General features: G+C 46.6%; 1 protein-coding gene and 1 long non-coding RNA gene across 6 annotated transcripts in view; one reads left to right on the plus strand and one right to left on the minus strand.

The window, feature by feature from the left end:
- Armc2 (armadillo repeat containing 2) overlaps positions 1-23,602 on the minus strand; it is a 107,447-nt gene extending 83,845 nt beyond the window's left edge. Inside the window, exons 1-4 of one of the 4 annotated variants that reach the window (XR_005497350.2) lie at positions 23,506-23,599; positions 16,356-16,611; positions 13,253-13,325; positions 6,056-6,227 (exon numbers count right to left, since the gene is read on the minus strand). Coding sequence is in view for 2 of the 4 variants with exons in the window: in XM_574794.5 (XP_574794.3) it covers positions 6,056-6,227; positions 13,253-13,325; positions 16,356-16,611; positions 23,506-23,587 (583 nt within the window). In the remaining 2 variants the exon portion in view is untranslated. Of the gene's footprint in view, positions 1-6,055; positions 6,228-13,252; positions 13,399-16,355; positions 16,612-23,505 lie in introns of those variants that run through there. The other 3 variants (XM_574794.5, XM_039099142.2, XM_063279680.1) reach the window with 3 other exon arrangements.
- Positions 23,603-23,667: 65 nt separating this feature from the next.
- LOC103694446 (uncharacterized) lies at positions 23,668-26,752 on the plus strand. 2 transcript variants are annotated; one of them, XR_005497354.2, is made up of 3 exons: positions 23,669-24,366; positions 25,867-26,032; positions 26,601-26,752. It is a non-coding gene; the product is annotated as an uncharacterized LOC103694446 (long non-coding RNA). The 2 variants fall into 2 exon arrangements; XR_597445.4 differs by having other exon boundaries at positions 23,668-26,032.
- Positions 26,753-27,020: the final 268 nt, after the last annotated feature.

The raw sequence follows: 27,020 nt of genomic DNA on the forward strand, positions 1-27,020 counted from the left end.
TCTACCTGCTGGTCCCAGTTCCTGGCTTCTAAGACAGCACACTTTGACGTTGGAAGGAGCCTTAAAGATCGGTGGGGATGGCAGAGTTAAGAACTCAAAAGTGATGTCAAGTGAGCTAAGGACCTCAGAGCAGGAGTGGAGCCTCCAGGTCACCACCCACAGCTGCTCTGCTCAGGGCTCTCGTGTTTGCAGGGTAAAGGCCTGGGCTTAAATCCCACTAAATCTGGGCTCAAGGGCAACTGCCTGAACATCAGCTCTGAAATGTGTGCCTATTGCCCAGCCTTCCCGCCTTCTCCAGCCTCGTCTCAGGCACGCCATAAGGATCAGTAGATGGGACCTAGTACAGCGACGGCTATGGCGTTGGGACACTCAGAACTTGGGCTTAGCGTTGTTATTACTAGAACCCGTGAACCTGGCCTCTGGGAGGTGCTTATCTACCACACCACCTTAAACAACGGATTCTAATTTGTGAAGTGCATGCTGTTTTAGATGATAGCCCATTTCCGTCTCTCGCTCTGGTTTTGGCATTTCCTGGTTACTTACTAAGAAGAACTATTTGACAGGTGCTGTTTTATGCACAAGTGAGGCTACGATGAAGAAGTCACAGTCTTTATTAATCATCCAGGAGGGGACACAACAGTGTCACAGACAGAGGAATGTACTCCTCTGCTCTCACCATGCATGGGACCTGCCATTATTCCCACAAAGGAGATCTGGCCTGACACTCAGACTCCAGATGGAGAGCCATATAAACTGGGCACAGCCAGTCACAGTGACATAAGCGTGTACCCTCCCTCAGCACTTAGGAGGTAGAGGCAAGAGGACTGTGGAAAGTTCAAGGGCAACCTGCCCCATATCTGAAGTCTGAGGGCAGCCAGGGCTATAATGACTATCTCGTCTGGGGAGATGGCTCCGTGGTTAACAGCACTTGGTGTTCTTCCAGAGGACTGGGGCTTGACTTCCAGTGCCCACATAAGGGCTCACAACTAACTGTGATTCCAGTTTTAGGGGATCAGACCTAAGGGCCTCCAGGGTTACCGGGCAGGTATCTAGGCAAAACACCCATAAAAATAAAATAATGTATTTTAAAAAAAAAAGAAAGAAAATAGCCTCAAACTGGGGAAACAGACAAAGAAACGACAACATCTCTAAGCATATATAACGGTTCTCAGTACTTGTTGGACAACTGTAGAATTCCACTGTGGACCACGGGTAAACATCAAGAGGAGACATGTTGTGATATAGAAACAGCCCTGTCTCGGGAATCTTTTGCACAGCTACAGACCACAAGCAACATGGGCAGGCACGTGGCCAACTGATGCTGCTTGATCTAGCAGGGGAGAGAGATAACAGCAAGTGCAGAAGCAAGAGGCTGGGGGTGGACCTGGGCAAGTTACAGGGAGGAGGCACGGTCTCAGAAGCATCTGGAGAGGTAAACCGGAGACAAACAGCTATTTAAAAGAGGAGCCTAAATCCAGAGTTGAGGCCGGCTTCCGGCATGCATGACACGTGGGACAGACAGGTGGATGCCTTGCTTCAACTGCTGATTCTAAAACAAAGTTCCCCGAATTTGTCTTTTGTACTGAGTCCAGAAAATTACAGAGGGTCTTGTGTGAGACTTGACCCAGTTGGGTGTGTGGGGACTGAAGTGGGGTTCCTGGGGTGCACTGTTAGGGTATGAATGGCAAATGTCTAGCAGAAGTTTCTGGATTTTTAGTGGGTGGGGCCTCGCTGAGAGAAGTGATGCCCCAAGACATCTGGTAGAAATCTTCATCTCAGTCAGCAAAGCCTCTCACCCGCTCTGCTCCATCCCACGTCATACTGCCTATGGCCTCCCTCTGACCCTGGCAGCCATCTCTCTCCCCATCTAGTTCCCAAGGCAGGCTTCACCATGACAGAAATATACATCCCAACTCCATGGCGGCCCAGTGTCTCTGCTGTCACACTCTCTCCCAAACTCAAATCGCCACAAGAAAGAACACACAACACAACAACCTCTGATCCAATCGATAAGATATAATTGTCCACATAAACATACAAAGCCCTGTACACATCCATCCCTTAAGAACATGCATAACAACCTGTAAATACCCAGAGTGGACTCTTAACGTCCGCCTCCATGTTCTGTCCAGGGCTTCCTCTCCTGTCTCTCTTTGCATACCTGCTCCCTGCACCCCTGCTCCTTCTATACCTGCCAGTGGTCAGGCTTCTAGGTTTATAGTCCAGGACCTGCTTCCTGCCTCCTCTGCAGAGATGGGAACAAGGAGCCTCCTGCTCCTGCCACCACAGATAAAGCTGGCCCAGCCGCCACGCCCTCCCTGCCATGCCAGTCTCATGTCCTTTCAAACCTATGAGCGGAAGGAAAACCTCCTTCCCTTTCTGTTTCGGCCATTGGGTATTTTGTCACAGAAAAGTCACAACAGCTGTTCGTACAAAGGAGGCAGAAGCCAGGAGATCTACTCTGTCTTGTGCCTTATAATAACCTGCAAAGTGACAATGCCTGTCACAGGTCGTTGGCTGGGGCGGGGGTGGAGGAAATAAAGTGAACGACAGTGCATTAGGGCGTTGAAAATCACAGGAAGCTCAAACTTCAGGAGCCATGGAACAATGGCTACTCTCACACTGTAAAGGCAGGGTTGATTGTATTAAGAGAGGGAATGGACCACGGAATAAAACACTTCCTGTCTGGACCTTTACAGAAGAGGTTTCCTGCCTTCTAGAATAGACTGGTGTTTGCCCGGCTGGGTTCCTGAGAGGCTCCACAGCCAGGTCAGTCTGGGAACCTTGGGCCTGAATGAACAATGAGCATCTTTCTGTCAGGAATGGCTTTCGTGCTCCTCTAGCATGAACCGGGGCACAGGCCTGCAGGGACAGGAATGAGCAGTGCCTCCCTGACTTGCCTGAACTCTAGACCTACTTCTAAGGAGCCGCTATTAACATTTTGCCAGCAGCGTCCCTTGGAAGTTTCTGGAACTCAGTGTGACCATTATTCTCGGAGGTACAGAGGTTCTCTGAGGAATTCTGAATAAGGGGGTGGGGATGTTATCTGATGTACCTTTCTCCAGACCTCTTAGTGCCTTATGGGACATGGAATATGAATGTTTTTCATGGCCCTCTGGTTTGGGAGTGAGGGGTGGGGTACCTGCTCACAGCACTAGCAGCTACAGACTCTGTTCACAGTCCCCAAGGTCTTGCATTGAAACCCTGCAACCCGCTAAAGGGCTGAGAGCGAATCTAAAGGGAGCAAGGCAGGGATGAGGCAAGATGTGCTAAAGGATTTAGGAGTCCATCTTTACGAAGCATCAGCAGGCTTGGTGACGGAAAATGTGGCAGGGACTGGGATACAGCAGCGTCTGCCCAGAGGCCTCCGGTTTGTATAACTGGGGAGGGATCAGCTGTGGGTTCAAACCCGCCCTCAACACTAAGTGCTGGAACTGCCTGAGCCTCTGAGGATGAGCACACAGCCTCTGCCCTTCTCCCATTCCAACCCGAGAATTCCAAATCTGCCACCACACCCAAGCCCCGCCCACCCACGGGTGTCAGCTACAAATGTCCTCACACCCAGGGAAGGGCACATCCTAGGTCTCCAGGCTCAAATGGCTTTGGGGCCTCAGTGACCTAACACAGCATCATTTCTAGACAATGGAGAACATATCACCTGCACAAATGACAGGGATTCCAGGGTGGGGCAGTTCCAGTATTTTTTTTAATTGATGTGCCCTTTTAAAATGACAATGGCTTCTTACTGTCATTATTTCCTGAGAGTCAGAGATATGGGCCCCTGCCAAGCCAAGTGGAATGAAGACCGGCCCCAGTGCATTCGGAGGCACTGGCTTCCAGCCAGGGACTGGGAAGTACTGTGACCTTCAAGCCAAGGCCAGGATGCTCAGGAGGGAGGGAAAAAGCACAGAGGACCAGGGCAGTGGGAGAACCTCTCTCCCTGGACCTTCACATCCACAGGGACACGTGAGTGAGCGGTCATCTCAACCAATGCGCTCATTTGTAAAAGACCTCGGGCTCCTTTTCTCCCTTCTCATCTTGGTAAGTAATTTCCTTTTATGATTTCCAATCCCTACTGGTCTGATAGGCCTGAGGTAGAAAGATGGAAAGAGTCCTCAGGAAGGTATAGGACCATTTCTATACCTTAGACTGAAGTCCCCCAGGCAATGCTCTAGTGTACCACAACTGAGATCTGCTCCTCAGCTAAAACTATAAGCCACGTTGTCTCTGCCTTGACTGTTGTCCAGGCCATGCAGGATAGGCAGAGTCAAGGCAGGCCCATAATCCGTGTTCCCAGGACCTGCACAGCCCTCCGGCCTTAGCTCCCCCGACCCCTTCAATGGCCAGCATCTTCTGCCTCTGAGCTCTCTCACAGAGTGGGCCTGCCTGACTTTTGACATGGACACTGCCCACAGGTTGTCCACGGCTGCCTCGGTCTCATTAAGGAACACATCAACTGTGTCGCCTCTTTGAGGCACCTTAACAAGGCCCCTGACCTCAAGGAAATTATGGTCATTCGACACCCTGCTATTTACTATATCTTCCTCACAGCCTGTGAGACCCCCTTAGTGTCATGTATTTGTTCTGACATCACTTCTCTACCATCCCTAACTGAAGAAGCTCTGAGGACAGGACTCTGCTGGACAGGACTCTAGAACGCTACCCTGCCCTAAAGAAGACGCTCAACTCAGAGACTGTACTGGGACAGAGACAAAGGAGGACACCAGACTGCCTGATACGTGACATATTTGGTCATAGCATCATGGTGTGATTGTGCCTCTTCCTCTATAACTGTGACCCAGTGGGGAATGACCTGAAGTGAGTTGGGGTTCACGTGACCTGCTGATCCTGCCCCAGGCTGTGTGCACACCGCCGAGCTCCCATCTTTCTGCTATGGAAGGAGACATAGTACCACCACTTCTGACTTCCCACAAGAAGACATAAGTTCCTTCTGTGAGGTCCTGCTACCTTCTAAATGTTGGTGGTGATCTCAGGTAAAGGCTTGCAAGTCAAGCAAGCAGGACGCTCAGATGGAGGGTTGCAGCCCCAGTGGATGCTTTAGACCTGTGTCACGATGGGTCAACCCCTCCTCACTGATGCCTACTGAGGAAGGTCCAGTGCAGTCAGCTTCCACCAAAGTAACTTTCCACACTGTTGACCACAAATAGTAAGAAGCCGGTCTGCAGTAGAACACCGACTTGCTTAACCACCGAAGACTTCTGACCCAGTGCTTACTCCGCACACTATCTGTCCTGAGAGGTCCATTACTTGTCTTTCATTTTTCCCCCAATGTTAGTGTTATCCACTAAATTTCTTGCCATCCTACCAATCAATCCTTCTGTCCCTGCTTGGGCGCCTGCGGTGGGCCTGGGAATAGTTGATCCACCTGCTACGCTCCCTACAAGGTGATCTTTGCTTCGCTTGTGGGTCTAGGCCCATGGCCAGCACTCATAGCGGGAATAAAAGTCCCACTAGACTTACACTCACATATTCACACACGCAGAAGGCTATTAAACCCGGATTGGTGTGTATTATGAGACTCGTGATTCTCATTAATTTTTTAAAAATATTTTCTAATATTTTAATTTACTTATTGTATGTGTGCATACCCAAGGGGCCGTGGCACAGGTGTGGAGGTCAGAGGACAGCTTTCAGGAGTCAGCTCTCTCTTGGGTTCCTGGGATCAGACTCAGGTTGTCAGGGTTGGTGGGAGGCGCCATCACCCGCGGAGTGGCCCAATTCTCATTGAATTCTAATGAAGTTAACGACTTTTAAAACTCTACCCTAAAAATTACCTCTTTTGGATATATGTGAGTCACCCGTTTAAAAACACCCTAATACTCTTTTCTAATGAGTCTTCTCAAGTGGTATCTAGATACTCTTTATAAATAACTGGAAAGAAATATATAAACAGTTTCTTAGCTAATGCTTGGTCAATCTTAACAGATTCTAAGTCCACGTAAGAACCATCTAGGACCAGGAACTTAAAGAACGGCGGTTGTGTGCACGTTCAAGCAGTAAGCTTTGTGGGCCTGCAGGGTGTGCCGGGCCTTACAGTGGGCAGCAGGAGGGGATCTGTCAGGCAGGAGCGTTCCCTGGGAGGCAGCCCTGTAGAAGCGTGCACGCGCACCGCTTATTCTTCTTATCTTTGCGGGGTCCACTGGAGCTTTGGGGAAGGAGAGATTGGCATCCTCCTCTGTGTTGGGAGATGCTGGAGCTTTGGGTTTCTGCAAAGAGATTTTTGACCGATGTGAGTCTGTGTCTCAAGTAAGGCTTACTACACCGCCACCCTGCACCCGACCCACCCGTGCTAGGACTTCAGCTTGACCTGGATGGAACCTCCAGGTCTGCTGTCTCATTGGCCCATCTTACTTGACATCATATGTACATACACACACACACACATGTATACATGCACATACACATACATGTATACATATAAATACACATATGCACATGTGTGCATAATACAATGCACATATGCATACACATATACACACATGTGCATAAACACAATGCAATACACATATACAAGCATATGTATGTACCTATACATGTATATACACATGTGCACACACATACATATATTCATACACACTTATATACATACATATAAACACATACATACACACAAACATACATACATACACATGCACATAATATACATATCCATATGCCCACGCAAGCATATACATGTACATAAACATGATGCATACACATACAGACATTCAGACATATGCAGATATTTGTACACACATAAACACACAAACATACAGAGACATACACATATAGAGACACACATATACACATAGACATACACATATACACATACACACACAGACACATGCAGGCACATATATACACACTGACAGACAGACAGACAGACTGTGTACACAATTTTTGGTTTTGTCAGTGTATCCTCTGAACTGTTCTGCCACTTAGCTTAGCATGTTTGATTTATAAGATCCAAGTCACTTATGGTGGAAAACCGTTATCTGTCTAAAAGACTGTAATGGAAGATAAAATATATTCAGGATGCTGTGTTCAGTTTAGTTCAGAAAACATTAGTTGGGCCTTGTGTGGTGACTCAGACTTGCTACCTAGCAGTTGGGAGGCTGGAGCAGGAAGAGTTCATGTTTGGGGCTGGCTTGGACTACAGAGAAAGAACCTGTCTTATAAAAACAAAACAAAGAAGAAAGAGAAATACAATTATTGGGCACTGATGTGTACTGTAAGCACCTGTACACACCCTGACTCCACTAAGGGATTTTTAAAGGATACCTAAGTCTTAGAATTATTCAGATTAAAGAATGACAAGCATAAAACCGGAAAGTTGTGTTATATCTTATTATATAAAAATGTTTTTTCCTATCTCAAGATTCTGTTGCAGATACCCTTCAGTAAAGGATACTGGCAAAATTGTGTGTGTGTGTGTGTGTGTGTGTGTGTGTGTGTGTGTGTGTATGAGTGCATTTGTTGTGTAAGGACATTTGCCCTGCGGGCACACATGGAGGGCAGGGGTTGATCTCAAGATGTCTTCCTCAATCAGTTCTCCATACAACTTTTTAGCCATGGTTTCTCACTGAAGCTAAAGCCCAGTTTGGCTGGTCTGGCCAGCCAGTGAGCCTTGGAGATCCACTGTCTCTTCCCCACAGGGCTGGGGCTACAGGCAGGGCTGGGGCCACAGGCAGGGCTGGGGCTACAGGCAGGGCTGGGGCTACAGGCAGGGCTGGCCCAGCATGGCTTTTACATGGGTGCTAGAGATCTGAACTCAGGGCATCATGCTTGTCCAACAGCTTTTTACCCATCAAACCGCCTTCCTCAGCCCTTTATTTTATTTTATATTTTGAGACAATTGTTTTATGAACTATACTTTTGCCTGCATGTTCCAAGTGCTGGGATTACAGGCCTGAGCCATCCTGTCTAGCTCTTTTGAAAGATCTTTAAGAGATGCCTTGTGCCTTTACCAGGGCTGAGAGAGATGGTTTGGTGGTTAGGAGCACTAGTTGTTCTTCCAGAGGACCAGGGTTCAATTCCCAGCACCCACAATGCAGCTCCCAGCTGTCTGTAACTCCAGTCCCAGGGGTTCTGACACCCTCCCGCAGATATACATGCAGGCAAAACATCAATGCACATACAATTAATAGTAATAGTAATAGTAATAATAATAATAATAATAATAATAATAATAATTTTACCAAGCTGACAGCCACAACTCCCGGTAGCCTAACTTCCAGAGGTCCGTGGCCTCCAAGGCCAGAAGTTCCCAGTGACAGTATGGCTTAGTTGCCCTGTTCCTGGTTCCAACATTATCTGTCTAGGAACACAGCAGCCAGAGCTTCTAAAGCTGCGTTCAGACATACTTAAAGGAAACCTCTCAAAAGTCACTTCCGCGACACACAAAAGGATGGATCACTCTACCCTGCAGGTTAATTAACAAATCTTTAAAAAAAAAATGCCCAGTGGGAAATGACTATAAGCATCCTCTCAAATTCTCACAATTAGAGCACAGGCATCTGTGTTCCAGTTATTGTCTACCTCCTCTGGTCCCTTTGTGAACAGAATAAAGATGGGTCTACTGACTTTAGAAGAAAAAAAATGTTCAAAGGCAAGGCATGAAAGACACTCAGCGTGGTGGGACAGTGGCATCCTTACAGGCTTTGTGACCTGCAAGGCCATGGCTTCTGAGTTTGCTCGGCTGTGATCCGGTGACAGCAGCCCCGTCCCACACACAGACTCTGACTTCCCAAACAGGAGCTCGTGAATGCTAGCTCCCTTCCCTGCCCAAGCTCCTGACATCTATTATCACAGCTGGCCTCCAGTTGCTTTTAACTCTTCCCCAGAGTGAAGGCCTGTGGTCCAGCCTCAGCGGAGGAAAGACCTGGGCTCTTGGCTCTATTCTGAGGACAGTGACCTCATTTATCTGGACAAATAGTGACATGTTTGTTTGGGGCACTGTCCCTTTTACTTTTTAATCACCCCAGTTTATTGCAGAAGTATACTAAGCTTGTGATTTATGCAGAGATTAATGTAGAAAAATGAGTACCTCATGTATCATAATAAAAGACAAAACCGCATAAGTGTAACTCAATGCTGAAGGTTGGTATAAAGTCTTATCTCAGAACGCTGGGCTCTGAGGGTGTGGCCAGCTTTGTCGGCTGTGACTGGACTGAAAAGCACCTGGGGGTGGGGTGGGCAGAGCATTCCTCTGGGCATGGGGTGCGTCTGTAAGTCGTCTCCTAAGAGATTAACCAAGGCTGGAAGACCTGTCTGGAATGTGGGTGGCACCACCCCACAAAACAGGGCCCCAGATGGAGTTTTAAAGAGAGGAGTGTGGAAAAACTCAGCTAGCTCAGGTGGTCTCTTGCTCTGTTTCTTGCTGGCCAGGAGCGAACGGCTTTTCTCTGCCATGGTTAGACTTCTGCCAGGGAAGTCACATATTCTGTCTTAGCCTGGCCCAGAAGTGACAGAGCTGAGTGACTATGACAGACAGAGCTGTGAGTCAAAAGAAACTTTTCTCTCTACAGATGTCTTTTGCTCAGGGATTTTGCAACGGCAACTGGTGATTTACTAACCCTTTGAAGCTCAAACTAAGTTTCAGGAGTTTGCCAAATAATGCCCAGAAAATGGTGTTAGTGTGTTACACAGATGCCTTAAGTTGCTACAAAGAAAAGATCCCATTGAAAGGGAAAACGCTAAGTTCCCTTAATTAGGTAGAAAACCTAATTAGCCCCTGTAGGGGAGATAAAAGGCCATAAGAGCTCCCCAACAAAAGACATTGTTTCCTAGTGCAAAACCAGCAATTGTTTACATGATGAAACCTAGTTAATTTTACTACTGACCTTGTCACCTTATTAGTTCCATATGAATGTGTGACTGCTTGGACTACTAAGACCATGAAAAGCGAAATACGCAACAAATGTATATGGAATGACTCTACAGTCTCTCTCCTCCCTCCCCTCCCTCCCGTCCTCCCTTCCGTCCTCCCTTCCCTGTGTACATGTGCTAGTGTGTGTGATCGGATCAGATGGTTTTCTTCAATTGCTTATCACTTTAATTTTATTAACTTGGAAAAGTCTACGTGCACGGGTGTTTTGGCCGCACGTATGCCTGTGTACCACTTGTCTGCTCGGTGCCTGCTGGGGCCAGAAGAGGGTGTCAGCTCCTCTGGAACTGGAATTACAGACTGTCTGAGCTGCCATGTGGGTGCTGAGAATGGAAACCTGGTCCTCTAGAGGGCGGTCAGTGCTCTTAACCGACTCTTCCTTGTCTTATTTTCTCCACTGAACTAGGAGTTTGCTGACTCAGGGGGTCTGGCTACCAGTGAGCCCAGGCTATCCCATCTCTACCTCCCCCGGACTGGGATTATAGAAATACAGGCTGCCATGCCTAGCGCATTACATGGGTGATGGGGCCTGAACTCGGGGCCTCATGCTCACTTGCAATCACTTTACCAAATGGGCCACCTCCCCAGCCGCCCTCCCCACCTCCCCACCTCCCCAGCCGCCCTCCCCACCTCCTCACCTCCCCAGCCGCCCTCCCCACTCCTATCCTTCTCCCTCTCTCCATCTTTCTCTCCCCACTGCTACGGCACCATGAACACTAGGCAAGCACCTTCCAATGAGTTACCACATTGAAGCCAAGCAACTTCTTCGTGCTGGGTTCTAGAGAGAGAGAGAGACAGACAGACAGACAGAGAAGCAGACAGAGAGACAGAGAGTCTTGCGGTTTGCACATCAAAATGACATTTATGAAGAAAATCATGATTTTTTAAAATGACTTTCAATGATTTTAGAAATCAGGGAATACTACAAACAGGTTTAAACTCTCCTCGAGCGACTGACAGATTCCCAGCAGGCTTTGCTTTCTGCACAATTCTCACCAGTGACCAGGCTACAATCCAGGACTCCAAGAAGGCCAGATGTGAGGAGGTTCTGGAAGGTAACACCCCACTGGGTAAAAGACATACGGGCTATTCCCACTGAACCACCCAGCCAAAGAACGCACGATTAGCAGTGCACCTAAGGGCTGGGCTGGCCACTACTCATCTTCGCCTCATGGTCCCTGACCTACTTCTGTCACGACTCCTGAGATCCCAAGGTGGAAGGCAGGGTCTTCCATAGCTTTCATGAAGACTGGAAAGGGCTCAGTGCTCAGTCCCACCTCAGAAAGTTCTTCATGACACAATTTTGTAAAGCACGAACACACATATGTGCACACACGCGTGCACTCACGCACACATGCATGCATGCACATACACTACAAGACATTTGAAAGTTAGGAAGCAAATCTTTCCCCTAAGCTCCCAGCCTTTAAGGTGTGGTAGCTGCGTATGCATTTTTTGCCTCCATAACTTTCTCCTGGGTACCTGGGGCTCTCCTGATGACTCATGACTGTGATGTTACTGTGAGAGTCAGAAATGGCGGGGGGTCGGGGGGACCATTTGACACGCCACTGTCCCTTTCCTCATCCTGTATTGTCTCTATGCCAAGGCACATGAATTCTGATCTTTCAAAAAGATATTACATTTTGTTTCACTTACCCAATAAATGGAGCTTGGCTCTTGTCAAACACTGAAGACAATTCAAAGTGATCTATGCTGTTAGCTAGCATGGCTTTGCCCTGGGGGGGCGGTGGTGGCTAGGGTCATCTCAGATGGTGCTGGCAGTGTCTTCCTTCATTTTGGAAGTCTGGCTGCTGAGTGTTAAGTGGTGTAAAGTACATTAGCTGCACTTCCACAATGTCTGTCTTTTCTCTGCGTTTAGGAAGTGGAAGAGGACGGCAATGGTGGTGACGGTGTTAGGGGCACAGCTTCCTATTCGTCCCCATTGTCATGCCTCCGCTGTGAGAGAGCAGTTACTTCTGAGTGTGGGAACTGGACTGCTCTATTAGGGTAGCTAATAGAGCAGTAAAATATACACAGGAAGAAACCCTCCTCCTGCCTCAGGTCTCCAGCTGGTGCAGAAGCAGGGGGCTGCTGGGAAAGGAAAAAGGTGGAACTGGGTTTCTACAGAGCAGGTAGGTGTGGCCATTAATGGACGGCTTCAAGCAAATGACCGTGCTCTCCCTGCCCTGGGAGATTACAGGTGTTGACAGGCACCCTCAGAGCCAGTTAGGCCAGAGGCGAGGCCTCTGCAACCAGGCCCAAGAATGCCAGCTTAGATCATGCCTAGTGCCTGGGCTGTTTTGATTCTGGGCAGCCCCTGGCTCGCTGCAGGACACTGGGGGATAGGCCAGATGAGAGACAAGAAACAGAGGGTTCACTGCTTATGTGGTCAGCACAGGAATTCAAGCAGCAGGCTTCTCTGAGCCTTACCTCACTTAGCTACTGCTTAAGGAGGCATTAAAAGGCACATGTGCCTGTGCATGTGTACACACACACACACACACATATACATAATACTCAAACACATGCATACACTCATAATATGCACATTCTCTCACTTGTGTGCACAGATACACACATACACACACATATACGCAATACTCAAACATACGCATACATATACACATTTTCTCTCTCACTGGTGCGGGCGCGTGCACAATGTATCTATGTGGGACAGCAGCAGGGCAGGAGGAGGGGTATGGCTGAGGACTGGTGGTTGGAAGCTCCCCTCACCCGCTCACCCGCTCACCCCAACCGGAATGAGTCTTCCCGGGAAGCCATCATACATGACAGCAGCAGACAAGGGAGCATTTAGAAGTCTAGAGTCAATCATAAAGAAGGTGCCAGAAGAAACCCACTGGGGCAAGGATAATAAAAAATTAGGGGAATACAAAGCCACTCTTTTTAGTGATTTTTTTGTTTGGTTGTATTTTTTTTTTCAGTAAGTCTGTCTCTGTCTCTTTATACACATATAAAAATTTATGTATAATTTACAGTTTAAGTACATGTATATATGGGTATATATATCATATAGGTATATAAAGTATATACATTAAAATATAAATATGTAATTTTGTTACAAATAGTTGTTAAAACAAAAATAACTTTTTAAATGACAAACATTATAAAATATTATTTAGTAAATTACTCTAATTCTTCTCTATTATGAAACTACAGAAGCTACAGAAGCGTTCCATTAGCTCCTAAGCACTATATTTTAAAACCGTAAAGGCATCGGCTTTAATTATTAATTACATTATTAATATACTTGGGCCTACGTGATAATATCCTTGGCAGTACAAGCGCTGACTTCTAGTATTTGGGGCCAGCTGGTGTCCGACCATGGCCGTGGCGGACGGTACTCACCAGCTCAAGCGGCCTGAGACGAGTCCCGGAGATAGGCTTGGGATCGGCTAACTCAAAGCTGGAGGCATGGAGGCTGGCAGAGGAGACCACGGACAGGGTTAGTTTGGGAAGGACTTCTGTTTCCAGCATGTTCTAGTAAACGCTAGCTGAAGAACGAGGAAAGGCAGTCAGGGCAGAAGCACTGAGAAAAGGCAATGTAAAGTGGTCACAACACTCAGAGCCATTCACAGTGTTCCCATTGCCCTTAGGAAGACCAAAAATATCGAGGAATGAGCTAGATGCGGTGGCACGGGTCCTCATTCCCAGAATTCAGAACACGGAAGCAGGGTAACGTGTTCAAGATCGGCATGAGTTATATGACGAGGCATGACCTTAAATGAAAATTTCAAGGATAAAGATGTGAGGAACCGTGATATGGCTCAGTTTATACAGTGCTTGTCTAGCGTGCATGATGTCTTGGGTTCGGTCTCCAGCACTGCATAAAACTGAGTGGAATGGCGGGCACTTGTGGTCCCAAGATTTAGAAAGCTGAGGCAGGAGGATCAGTAGTTCAAAGTCATTCTTGACTATGCAGCAAGGTGCAGACCACCAGGGTTACCTGAGGCCTTGTCTAAGTAATGAGAATAATAAAAAGAAGAAATACATATTTTTTAAAAAGCCTTTTTTGTTATAACTTTATAACTTTGGTATGACTGTAACTATTAACTACTTTATTTCAAGGTAAGTCTCTTTATCCAATGTCTAGAATTATCTTTAGGAATCTTGGTCAAAAATCAAACTTTAAACAAATGTGTTGAAAATCAATTAATATAATCCATCATAGCTAAAGAAAAATCCTATGGTTCCATCAATAAGTATGATTTTAAAAAATAGGAAGGAAAGAGAACTTCTCCTGCTTGGTAAAGAATGTTGAGAAACATTCCGCAGCTGACATGGTGTTTTCTGAGAGGAACTTGAAGCCACTAGGCTCAAGCAGCATACCGGAAGTCATGGTTAATTCAGCCAGGCAGGGAAAAGACATAAAAGGCAGACTGGGATGAAGGAATTAACTTTGTTTGGAAACAGAGTTGTCATCTCCACAGAAAGGAATACAGAATTAACCAAATCTAAACCCTTCCGTGATAAAGAGTTGATTACAGTCAGGTTGCAGGATACGAGATTAAGACAAGTCCGTTTTCCTACATGGACAGACAGGTAGAAGCTGAAATGGAACTGTGGTATCATAAATGAAGTACTTGGATGAAAATCCACGAAAACATACATGATCTGCAACGGTAACTCAAAGAAAGTAATCAAGGGAGAACTAACTAACTGGAGAGAAAGGCTATTTCATCAACAGAACACTGTTACACTGTTAGTTTTTTAAACTGCAACATTATTTACAATGAAGTTTTGTTTTAAAAAATGTTACTTCCAACTTAGCCCATAGGTTCAATGCAATCTTAAAGTCCCAGCAAGTTATTTTGTATCAATAAATTGATTCTGCAGTGTATAGGCAGGGGCAAAAGACCCAGAATAATCAAGATAATACTAAAAAGGGCAGATTCAGAAGAGGGACGCTATCTGACTTCAAAACATACCACAATACCAGTAACAAGACCGCTCGCTACACTGGTGAGAGAGTCATCAACAGAGACCGACCGGCAAACACGCAGTTAAATGGTGGCCACCAAATGAGCTAAGGCCACGGGGATGCTCCTTGGCTTTCAGTGGATCCATGGACCCATGAGCTTCCCGCGCTGAAAATGTTAAGTCAAATGTACTCAGAGCACCTCGCCTTCCTATATCAGAGCTGACCAAGGCAGCACACTGCAGATTGAGTTGTTTACCCCTGTGCTCCCACGATCAACTGGGAGCTGCAGCTGCCTATTGCTGCCCAGCGTCCTCAGAGGGTATCCACTGCATGAAGCTAGCCAGGAGAATCAAGATTCGAAGTCCAGCTTCTCTTGTGCACACAGCCCTTCCACAACATCATAAGGCGAAACTTTATTCATTGAACCATGGTAACTCAGTGACTTTGTGCAGTACAGATAGGTAACTTCCCAACACACGCACGCACGCACGCACGCACGCACGCACGCACGCACGCACGCACAGTGGTGGTGCAGATTTCACACCCATCATAGAAATGAACTCAAACTCAATTTCAGACTCATCTGAAAACTTCTTCAAGACAGCATTGAAGAAAGTCAAGATAAACTTACATAGTGTAATGACCTTTATATATAGCAGTGACATCATGCACCAGGACGGAAAGCCGATCAGCTCAATTATACTAAAAATTAAAAACATCTGCTCTGTAGAAGACAGTCAAGAGAGTAAGAATTCCGAGTCTCGTAGAAAAAGACCCAAACTTGCAAAGGAAGGGTGAGACGAAAGATTGCCATCTATGCTACTCAAAGAATTCCTAAATCTCAACAGGAACACAAATGACCCAGTTTAGAAACTAGGTCACAGACTTGAACAGATGCCTGACCAAAGAAGACAACACAGATGGTGTACAAGTGTGTGAAAAGATGCTCTGTGTCACCTCGCCAGGGACAGATCAGCACCAGATACTGCTTCACACCTACTGAAGAGTGGTCCAAGTGAGCGTTGTGTGGAGGGGGGCAGGGGGATGCAGCAGCTGGCAATGCTCACCTAGCACCCTTGGGACACACAGTGGGAAGCCACTTTAACTGTCGGAGTCAGTTTGGTGCTTTCTTTTAAGAGCCAACGATCTCCCCATCTGCGTCAGCTACGGGGTCCTCGGCAGTTACACAAAGTGTCTGAAGATTTGCACCTACCTAGAAATGTGCGTGTGCAAGGTTAGTGTGCTGACAGACATGGAATATGGCTAGGGAACTTACACTGGAAATGACTCAATGTTGGGCTGTGGCACAATCAGGTGACGCAAATTTATTAGGTGCTAAAAAGAAACGAGCTAGCAAGCCATGAGAGGAAGCAAGGAAGCATTAAGTTCCTAAGTGAGAGAAGCCAACCGGAAAGAGCTCCGTGGGCATGATGCCTGCTGTCCTGTCCTGAGGAAACCCAGGTCTTTAGAGGCAGTAAAATGACCAGGAATCGGCAGGGGTTAGGGGAGGGAAAGATGGAGAGTCAGTACCTGAAGGACGAAGGAGGCCTGTTTTCTGGGGTTCTCGATGAGGCAGGCCCGAAGAGCTTCCTTTGGTCTTCTCGTGGTGTAAATGGCCTTTGGGTTCTAACCGTTCTCAAGGCATTTCGGGCCTCGCTGATGATTTCTGCACTCGTCTTCTGTTTGGCCAATGGAAGTCGATAAAAGGCGTCCAGCTTGTCCAGCTTCTGTTCACTGGAGGACAGCATCTTTCCTTTCAAATTAGAGTGGTCTTCATAGAAACACCCTGCAGATATGTGATCAACACACACATGTTGTTCTTTATCTGTCTTTTAGAGAGAGACGTGCCCATCCACATTCTAAGCCACTCCTTTATACACACACCTAGAATGAAGCACACAGAGGGGCTGAGAGGGAGGAATCTAAGTGAAATATGTGCTCTCTGCACAAGCATGAGGAACTGAGTTCAGATCCCCAGCGTCCATCTAAGAAAGCTGGGTCTGAAGCATGGGCCTGCGGTCCTAGTGCTGGGAGGCTGAGGCAAGCCAATCCCAGGGACTCTGGGATGGCAGACTTGAGGTGCAGTGAGAGGCCCTATCTCAAAAATGAGGTGGAGAGATGATTGATGTCAACTCCCTGGCTCCCACATGCACCTCAACAGGCAAATGCACCTGGACATACATGTATACATATTTGCCTGTAACACACACACACACACACACACACCACATACTACACACACACACACAACACAACACACCACATACACACACACCACACACCACACACATACACACACACATCACACACACACACAACACACAACACACACAACACACCACACACACACACCACAGACCACACACCACACACACATACACACACACCACACACACAACAAACACACATACCACATGCACACACACATACCACACACCCCCACACACACAACAAACATACACACCACACACACACACCACAACACACCACACATACCACACACACACCACATACCACACACACCACACACACACCACACACAAAACACACACATACACACACACCACACCATACCACATACACACACACCACACACCACACACACACACCACACCACATACACACACACACACACACCACACAACACACACAACACACCACACACACACACACCACAGACCACACACCACACACACATACACACACACCACACACACAACAAACACACATACCACATACACACACATACCACACCCCCCCACACACACAACAAACATACACACACCACACACACACCACACACCACACCACACATACCACACACACACCACATACCACACACATCACACACACACCACACACACATACCACACACACACACACCACACACACCACACACACACACCACACACACACAACACACACACACACACAACACACACACACACACACACAAAGCCAGGGTCTACTACTAGGAGAATGTTCCTCTACTGAGTCCCAGAGCCAACCCTCATCTCATATCCACACACCTACTGAAGGTGCTGGGGGTTCTGTTAGAAGCTTTCACTAAGCTTTTTTTCTCCCCACCACCTCTGATACAAAGGGCTTACACAGGGCTAAATTGGTGTCCTACCAAACTGCGTTTGCTTTTCTAATAGCAAATTTCCCAAGAATGGCTCATTCCTCTGTTGTCTATTTTATTTCTGAATGAATGGATTAAAATCATCTTCGATTTAAGATAGTGTCTTTGGTGGATAAATACCAAATATTATTATCTAGTTTTCCTTTCCCAGCCTATCTTGCTCAACATCTTAAAGTCATGCAGCAGGACCTGGAGACAGCAGATCCTTCTCAAATACCAATGTGACCCACAGAGGCCAGCCTAACTTGACAGTGGTCCACTGGGGCCCACAGAGACCAGCCTAACTTGATAGTGGTCCAGACTTTTTTTTTTAAGTTTATTTGTTTATTATATACATTGTAGCTATCTTCAGACACACCAGAAGAGGGCATCAGATCCCATTACAGATGGTTGTGAGCCACCATGTGGTTGCTGGGATTTGAACTCAGGACCTTTGGAAGAGCAGTCGGTGCTCTTAACCACTGAGCCATCTCTCCAGCCCAGTGGTCCAGACTTTTAAAGCTTATTCTGGTATCAAGCTACTCATTATTTTAAACAAAACCTCTCATTCTTAAAAACAAACAAACAAAAAAGTCCCTAACCCTACACAATGCCCCTCCAGTCAGACAGAAACCTGAACATTATCCGGGTATTTCAGCTGGGTTGTACTGAGAGGAAAGAGGAAGGGGTGGTTTGATCAAGATGGATGGGTGGGGGACTGGACATAACAGGACAGAGAAGACCCCACTTTCAGGAGCAAGGGACTCCCTAGACAGAGTATCTGCTACATTATGACCTTTTACACTGAGCGTTCACACAACAGACAGCAACATTCAATGTTAGCTCCACTCTGCCCCACCCAACGAGTTTCTGAACGCACAACATACAATGTAACTCTTGCCACCCACAACAGCAGGGGCTGCACTAAAGCCGCAGTCCCTCCCTGAGCAATTCTGGTTTAGGGGGCCTTTTAATTCAGGATCCGAGTTTAAACAAGGACTCTAGAATCCTGTATATTAACGCAACTATCAAAAACTATGGCCGGCCCAAGACATTTGACTCCTAGCCCTTCTGACAAGATTAGATTATCAACAGTTTTCAATGAGAGTTGTTTGAACATACATCTGGATACATTTATTTACACCTTATATATTGATATATACTTAGGTGTGTTATTTCTGATGTATGGTATAAAGTCAGGCAGCCCACAGTATATAACTTAGGTGGTCGTGGCAGGTGTGTTGATTCGATTGTAAAAGACTCTTCTCCTCACGAGTTTCCAGTGCCGTGCGTTCAGTGGTGGAGGGTGCACTTAGAATGTGATAGGCTCGACTTTGATCCCTGACACCCACAAAAGGAAACTGAAGCCATGCTAATTTGAAATCGTGAGACTTGGTGAGAAGTTTCTATGCAGTTAAGAGGTTTCTTTCTAGACACTAAATCAGGTTGGGTCTACTCCTTTGGCCTTGCACAGCACTAATGAGTCCAGCAGTACCCAAAGGGAATCAGGCAAAACTAATAAAGACTCAACTGAGTGCTTTGGGGAGTAATAAAGCCTTCTTGTTCCTGACCCGCAGTTTTGTTTTGTTTTTTTTTTCTGGCTAGCTTTCAGTTTGTATCGAAAAGTACATAAAACAATTCAGCAAGAACTCAGGTCCTTTTTTAAGAGTTCTGTATAATATTTGGGCCTAGGCTGGGCATGGTGGCATGACGTGCCTTTAATCCCAGCACTTGGGAGGCAGAGGCAAGCAGATCTCTGTGAGTTCGAGGCCAGCCTTGTCTACAAAGAGAGTTTTAGGACAGCCAGGGTTGTCACACAGAGAAATCCTGTTTCAAAAAACTGAAAATAAAAGGGGGGTGGGGTGGGATGGAGTGAGGGTACAGGTAATCAGACTGACCAAATATCTGTGAGGAAAAAAATGTAGGTAAAGGGTTTTTAAAAAATAGTGTGGGAGCCGGAGTGACGGTTCAGCCATTAAAAGCACTGGCTGCTCTTACAGAAGACCAGGGCTTGGTTCCCAGCACCAACAAGGTGGATCACACCTTTCTGCAACCCTAGTCCCTGGGTATTCAGTGTCTTCTTCTGGCTTCCTTGGAAACTACATGCACATGACTGACTGACTGACAGACAGACATGCAATATGCATGTAAGTAATAATTAAAAAATGTATGCATGCTCACAACTTTCTGTCTCCTCCCAAGTCCCATTTTGTTATTTAGGGGCAATGGGTACAATATCATGGCCCGTACCATTTTTCTTTGGCTATTAATGTTAACATCCCCGGCTAAATCAAACTTGGAAACCTTTAATAAAACAAATAAACTGGCTATAATTGTGGTTCTTCTGGTAAAGAGAATGTTCTTTCCTCACAGTGGTTAAGTCATGAGTTATTATCAGTGGATTTTTGCCAACTTGAAAAATAATCAGCTAAGACTATGGACGTCTATTTACAGCACAGCATCCCAGAACCATTTACAGAACCACGACACAATGGAGCTACAGAGTCTTAGTCTTCTAAAAGCCTTCCCGCCAACGGGAGCAAGTTCGTTGTACTAGAGTTGATCAATGGATACATTCAGAGATAGTATGTTTCCTCAGGCAAAGCCCTCCAGCTAGGTCTCTGGAAACACAGAGACAGATAAAGCCGTCTTTGCCTTGAGCAAGCAGAATCACTAAGGTTAGTGAAGTGCTTACTTTAGTACCAAATAATGGGCTGACTCCTCTTGAGGACATCATTTCAACAAAGCTTGTGACAAGTCTCTGCGGTAGGGAGACTCAAAGCACTAGTGAAAGGAAAGCTAGGATACGCCCAGGACTGATGGCCAAACTAGCGTAGACTTACACAGGTGCTAAGGGGCCATGTTTCCAGGCTGTGGGTTGCAATGCCTTCCCTATTAGTATAAAGACACCCCAACACTTCCCCAACAAGGGCAGCTTTCTCAGTGTGCAACAACTGAGTATCAGCCTTACCTGCATCCAGACAGTTTCAGGAGAAGGAAGAAACTGAGGGGCAGTGGAAATGGACGTAAGTGGACATGTGAGTGCCAACACAGGAAACTATTTCAGACTGGCAGAGAGACCCTGGCAGGCTTATGGAGGTAACAGCACTCGAGCTAGGTTCTGGGAAACGGGCTGACTTGGAGGATACGACAGCATCCCCGGGGGAGAAAAAGGTGAGTGAGCAAAGAACGAGAACCAGGAGAACAGTGGATATGTGTAACCCAGCAGCACTCCATGCATGAAGTCACGTGGGGACCAGAGGGAGAGCTACCTGGCAGTAAGACCCAAAATACACGCTGATACGCCAATTGGTGATCTTGAAGGTTGATATGATTTCGAAAGCATTGGCAGAAAGAATAAAAGAGAGGGAGGAAAAGGACAAAACGGGGAAATTTTTATATAACTGCTCCTCTTGTTCTCCCTACTCTACCTGAGAGTCACTTCTCCAAGAACCCTTCCTGGGCTTAATGATCTTCGTAGAGTTGCTGTGAGGTCCCCCACTGGTCTGTCTCACACCTTTCCACAGCATTAGAACTAACTGCTTCCCCTTCTGGTGCCGTTTCCTACCCTCCACCTCTGAATCACTACCCTCCTTAGGGGCACAACTGAAGGCCAAACACACCTGAGCTGAGAAATCCTCAGATGAAGGCCTACGAGGTCTCTTTAATTGGAGATAGGTGTGGTAGTAGACTATAAAGGCATATTGGAGTTTATTTCTGACAGCATCTGATTTGTGAGGCCCTGTGGCAACACGAGTTCGAATATAACTCCCTCTTCCTTTCCAGTTGCCAAAAGTGTGGGACTGGACAAACGACTCAGGATCGGCGGTGACATCAAGAGTGATGGGCCCCGAGAACAGAAGGGACAGTCAAGTGAGAAGACAGGAAGAGGTCAGAGGCAACACAGAACAGACAGGCCCACAGCGGTCAGAGGGGGGCGGGGAGGGGACAGGAGCCCTTTCAAAAGAAACCAGCAGCGATTCGAACTCTGGGGAGAAGAGGGAGGCTAAATTCTGCCTTGCATCTCACTATCTTCAGTCTGTGGGATCAGATGGGACCACTAGAGGACAGACATCATCTGCAGGAGGAAACCTGAGGCACCCTAACTGGTTTGTTGATGCCGTTTTAATGTGTATGGGTATTTTAGCTCTAAATATGTAAATGTACCACAAGCCTGCAGTGCCTGCAAAGGCCAGAAGACAACACTGGATTCCCTGGACCTGCAGTTGTGAGCTACTGGGTAGGTCTGGGAATCAAACCCTGGACCTCTGGAAAAGCAGCCAGTGCTCTTAACCACTGAGCCACCTCTCCAGCCCCATGTGTTATTTTCATGTGTTTTTCCTCTGGCCTCAGAGGGCGTTATGTGCACACTGTACAGGCAAACATTCACACACATAAAACGAGAATAAATACATCTTTAAAAAAAACCTCTGTCTTTACTGCTGCTACCAACAGCCACGAGCTACCTCTTTTATGGTAAAGACAACATTGCCCGTCAACATTGCCAACATCAGGGTCTGCAGGTGCACACTTTTCCCAGCAAACCAAGCACTCAGAACCCTTTCTGTGACCGAATTACTCTGGGGTTAAATGAGCATACAAACAGTTGCAAGGAAAGTGCTCAGAGCAAGTGTTAAGTCCCCTGAGGAGCTGCAGCTCTGTGACCTTGAAGGCCATTGGACATCCCTATGCATGTGTTCTCTTGTGTAAAAAGTATGGACAAAGACTGACTCTTTTTTTTTTTTTCTTTTTTTCTGGAACTGGGGACCGAACCCAGGGCCTTACCACTGAGTTAAATCTCCAACCCCACAATGACTGACTCTTAGGGCAGTTTTCAGCCTTGCACGAAATGGTCCAAATGTCCTAGCACAAAATGCTAGCCCTTAAAGTACTAAGAATTACTGTCCAAGTGTTGGGTGATAGAGAAAGATCTTCCTATGAATGAAAATATGGACCAACAAGAGAAATCACTAAAGACAATATTTGTTCAATGTTTTCATGTATACCATAAATGTAAAATTTTCAACTAGAGAATGCTATCCTTGATTAAAAAAAAAAACACAGCGTTTTTTATCTGGATGTCAGTTATCCCCAATCTACGCACACTATTACTCAGAACCTTAGGGATTCACAAGAATGGGATACAAATAGTGTGACTTATTTTCTACCAAATGAAAAGACTATAATGTCAGGACAGAAGAAACTACTGTAATACTCACGACGTGGGTCATAAGAGGCATTCTGTACAATACGGTGAATTAATATTGTTCCACATACACTTTATTGAGGACTCGTTTGTTACCTAGGAAAATCCTAGTTTGTTCTGTGTGACCTTGGCGCTAGGTCGCCCGCCTCCACAAAGTCCCTTAGTCTACCAGTCTCTCATTCAACCAGTGTTACTGAGCTCCTGATAAATACCAGACTAAAGGCTCGCTGTTACAGAAGCTGACACCTGTGCGAACCCCAGAGTCTGCAGCAGTACCGCTCGACCCTGTCCGGGGACAGAGAAGAAAACAACTGCAGGAGGGGTCCCTGGTGAACCTGCAGGGGACTCCTCACCTCCCGCGCGCACAGCTGCTCTCCCACTCCCCGCAAAGCCGGCTTCTCCACCGGTCCAGGTCAGGGCAGAGCGCCTCAGCATCCTCACCTTGCCCTCCCGCCCTCCCGCGCACTGCCTTGGCCCTGCTGGCTAACGTCTCCATGGTAACCGTACACAAACCACCTTTCGCTGCAGGTCGGGCGGTCAGCCTCCAGATCCGGGGCGCCGCGGAGCGATGCGAAGTGAGCTGGAGTAGGTGCTGGGTAAGGGGACTCCGGGCTCACTCAAAACGTCTGTGACTAGCGCTAGACACTCAGAGCCCGGCAGAGAGCAGACTGCTTTCCCGCTCTGGCCCGGATGCAGGGAGCAGGAGGAGGGGCGGGGCGGGGCGACCCTGCTCCACTCTCCGCCACTGAGCCTGCGCCGATCCCGCCAACCACGCACGCGTAGCAGCGTCTAGGCGTGACGAAGGCCGGTGAGGAGCGCAGGCAGGAGCGTACGCACCGAGGAAAGGCAAGGGTCGGTGGAGGGGAGTCTTCTTTTGCGTTAGCTTCTCCCCGTGGGATCTCCTAGATTCTGTTAAACAACAGGCAGAGGAACAACTAAGTGTTTTGGGAAAGAGTCGGTTACTGATTGTGGATGTCAGCCTCCGCCTGGAACCGGTTCCTTAGCATCTCATCCGTTATGCATAAGGAAGAGGGGGTTACCCTGTGTGTGAGTAGCTGAGTCTTGGGTTGTAGCAAAAATAAATGTTAAGGGCTATGAATGTAGCAATGAATGCTAACCTCTTGGATATTATTAACTCCTTGCCTTGGGGCAGCGCTCAACAGTTTGTAGAGCGAGCCCACAACAGAGCAACTAGAGACCCAAGGTCAAATCAGGTAGGAGCGATTTAAGTCTCCGGTTGCTATGGCTAGTCGCTGTGTGTTCTCACTGTATCACTAAAGCCCAATGGGGGAATGTATTTCTATGTATTTCTTTGTATGTGTTTCTAGTTCAAATTCTGTTTGCTCCTACACTGGATCATTGGGTAACACTTGGGAAATACAAGCTCTAGATTTACACTACGGTATATAAATACAGGGATTATCAGAGCAAGTGTTGTCAACACTGGAAAAATGCCACATCCCGTGGTGCCAAGTGTCTTGTAAAGAATAATTAAATTGTATCTATTTTGCACCGATTTGCACATTGGATGAGAAACGGCACCTGGAACATAGAGAGAGAAAGGTTTTCCAAGTGCTTAACAAGATTTCCCACATTACAGACAAAGGAAACTCAATCGTTGATGAAGATATTTTTTTCCACTGGGAACAGGATCTAGCCCATGAAGTCCCGTGACTTACTAGTCACGAGACTTAGTTGTGCAAAAGGACATTGCCTGTTGCATAGAAACCACACTAGTATTTCGATCTCATACTTTCTGAGATGTGATAAAATACACGTCCACTGGGGTCTCTTGGTGGCTGTTTATAAATACAGCTGTCTATCTGACCCTTTGTGGAGAGTTAGACTTTCCTAAATGTTTCGTTATTAAATGCCTGGTAACCTGATATTAATCTTACTGAATGATGTTGGGAGGAAAACAATGAGTATATCAGTAGCCGATAGAAATCCATGTGCATTTTCCTCTCACCCCACATCTGAGCTCCACAGTGAGCCTTCCCAAAAGTTGCAGTAGATGACCCCTAACGCTAAAATGAACACCTCCACTTACATCAACTTACAGATCTGTAAAACAGCCATGCCTCTGACCTATAATCCCAGCATTCGAGAGGCTTAGACAGGGGGATTACCACAAGTTCCAAACTAGCTTGAGCTGCCCAGTGAGACCCTGCCTGGAAAGACAAAACATCACACCCAAATCTGTTTTTATCAACAATTGCTAGCTGTGGTCTTGGGTCTAAAGTGTTTGTCTAAACTAGACTCCTTGTCAGCCCACCGTTGAGATATGAAGCCAGTCAACCTGGTAGACCAGATGTCAGCCAAGCAGGCCAGAAGAAATGAAAAGAGTGACAGAGACAGAGTTATAGGAAATAATTATTTGAAGAGAAAAATGCCATATACGCTACTGCACTGTAAAACCGTCCATGGGAAGACGTTTAGGCTACTACCCAGAGGCCGGTGCGGCTGACTTGGCCGCTCCTCCAGGTGGGATTGTGTAAGAGCGAATGACTAAATCGTGTCTCATAGACCTTAAGGAGAAACGATTTGTAGTAAATATAATAAATTTATAGAGTTTTACTTGTAATTTCCAAATTGATTTCATCTGGAACATTTCCGTCTGTTGCCTTATTTGGAGTTTACAATAATCTTGAAAAGTTATTTGAGTTTAACGATTTATTTATTCTTATTTCGTGTATATTGGTGTTCCACCTAAGCGTCTGAAGGAGGATGTCAAGTCTTCTGTCACAGACAGTCGTGACCTGCCACAGAGGTCCTGGGAATCGAACCCGGGTCCTCCAGAAGAGCAGCCAGTGCTCTTCAACCTCCGAACCACTCTCCAGTCCTCTATCAGAATTTGAAATCAGAGATTCAGAAGTTTAGGTAATCCGTTCATAGCCTGAAGCTAGCCGAAGGACATGTGAACTGGTGTTCTTGGTACCAACGTCTGTTGGACTATCCTACCACTGTACATACATAAATGCAGTCTTTCAGTCCAGCAATGGGAGCTTCTCCCTCAGCTGTGATGGGCTCAGGCATCGGGAGGAACTTTAGAAACTTCACTTGATAATACCCACCACTGAAATTCCGGGTTCTGAGCTAACAGGGGGATTCTGTAAGTGATAAAATGACAACATAAATAAAGCTCTCTGATAGAAGCAGAGGTGGTGGGTGGGGGTGGAGAGGTGGAGTGCTTGCTGCTCTTGCAGAGGACCAGAGTTTGGCTCCCGGGATCCACATAGAATGCCTTACAGCTACCTGGAACTGTGCCCGGGGAGCACTTGCACATGCACACACACACACACACACACACACACACACACACACACACACAGTGCTGAAGAATATAGACTGTAAGTGACCCTTATTGGGAGATCTAATAGAGTTCATAGCTTATACCGAGTCTACCTTGTACTTAATATCTATTTCCTTATTTTGATTTATCTCTTAGGGATACCTTGAAAGAACCGGATTAAATAAGAGGCTTGTTAATTGTTCAAATTCCTGCCTTGTCGTAATTTTATGACTATGACAGAGTTGTAACTTTTAGGAAGTAAATGTTTCTGGAATAAGGGAATAAAGACTACTAGCTTAAAATTCTAACACTCACTTCAAGACGTTTGGTCATTTAATTATATTTATCACACAATCCCTGTAAAGAATTCATCGAACTGATAGCTCACGCAGCCCTTGCATACAAATTCAAAAGCACCAATGCGTTTAAATGTAATCCTGTAGAACTTGGAGGTGCGGTGAGAATTCATGGAACTAGAAGGCTATGGAGACCGACTGAAAGCATCAACTCAAAGGGTCACACTGCAAATCTCTATTGGGGGGCGGGGTCAGCGATTGCCTGTCCACCTAAGAATTA

The sequence above is a fragment of the Rattus norvegicus genome, chromosome 20, assembly GCF_036323735.1.
Source record: "Rattus norvegicus strain BN/NHsdMcwi chromosome 20, GRCr8, whole genome shotgun sequence".
Taxonomy (NCBI): Eukaryota; Metazoa; Chordata; class Mammalia; order Rodentia; family Muridae; genus Rattus; species Rattus norvegicus.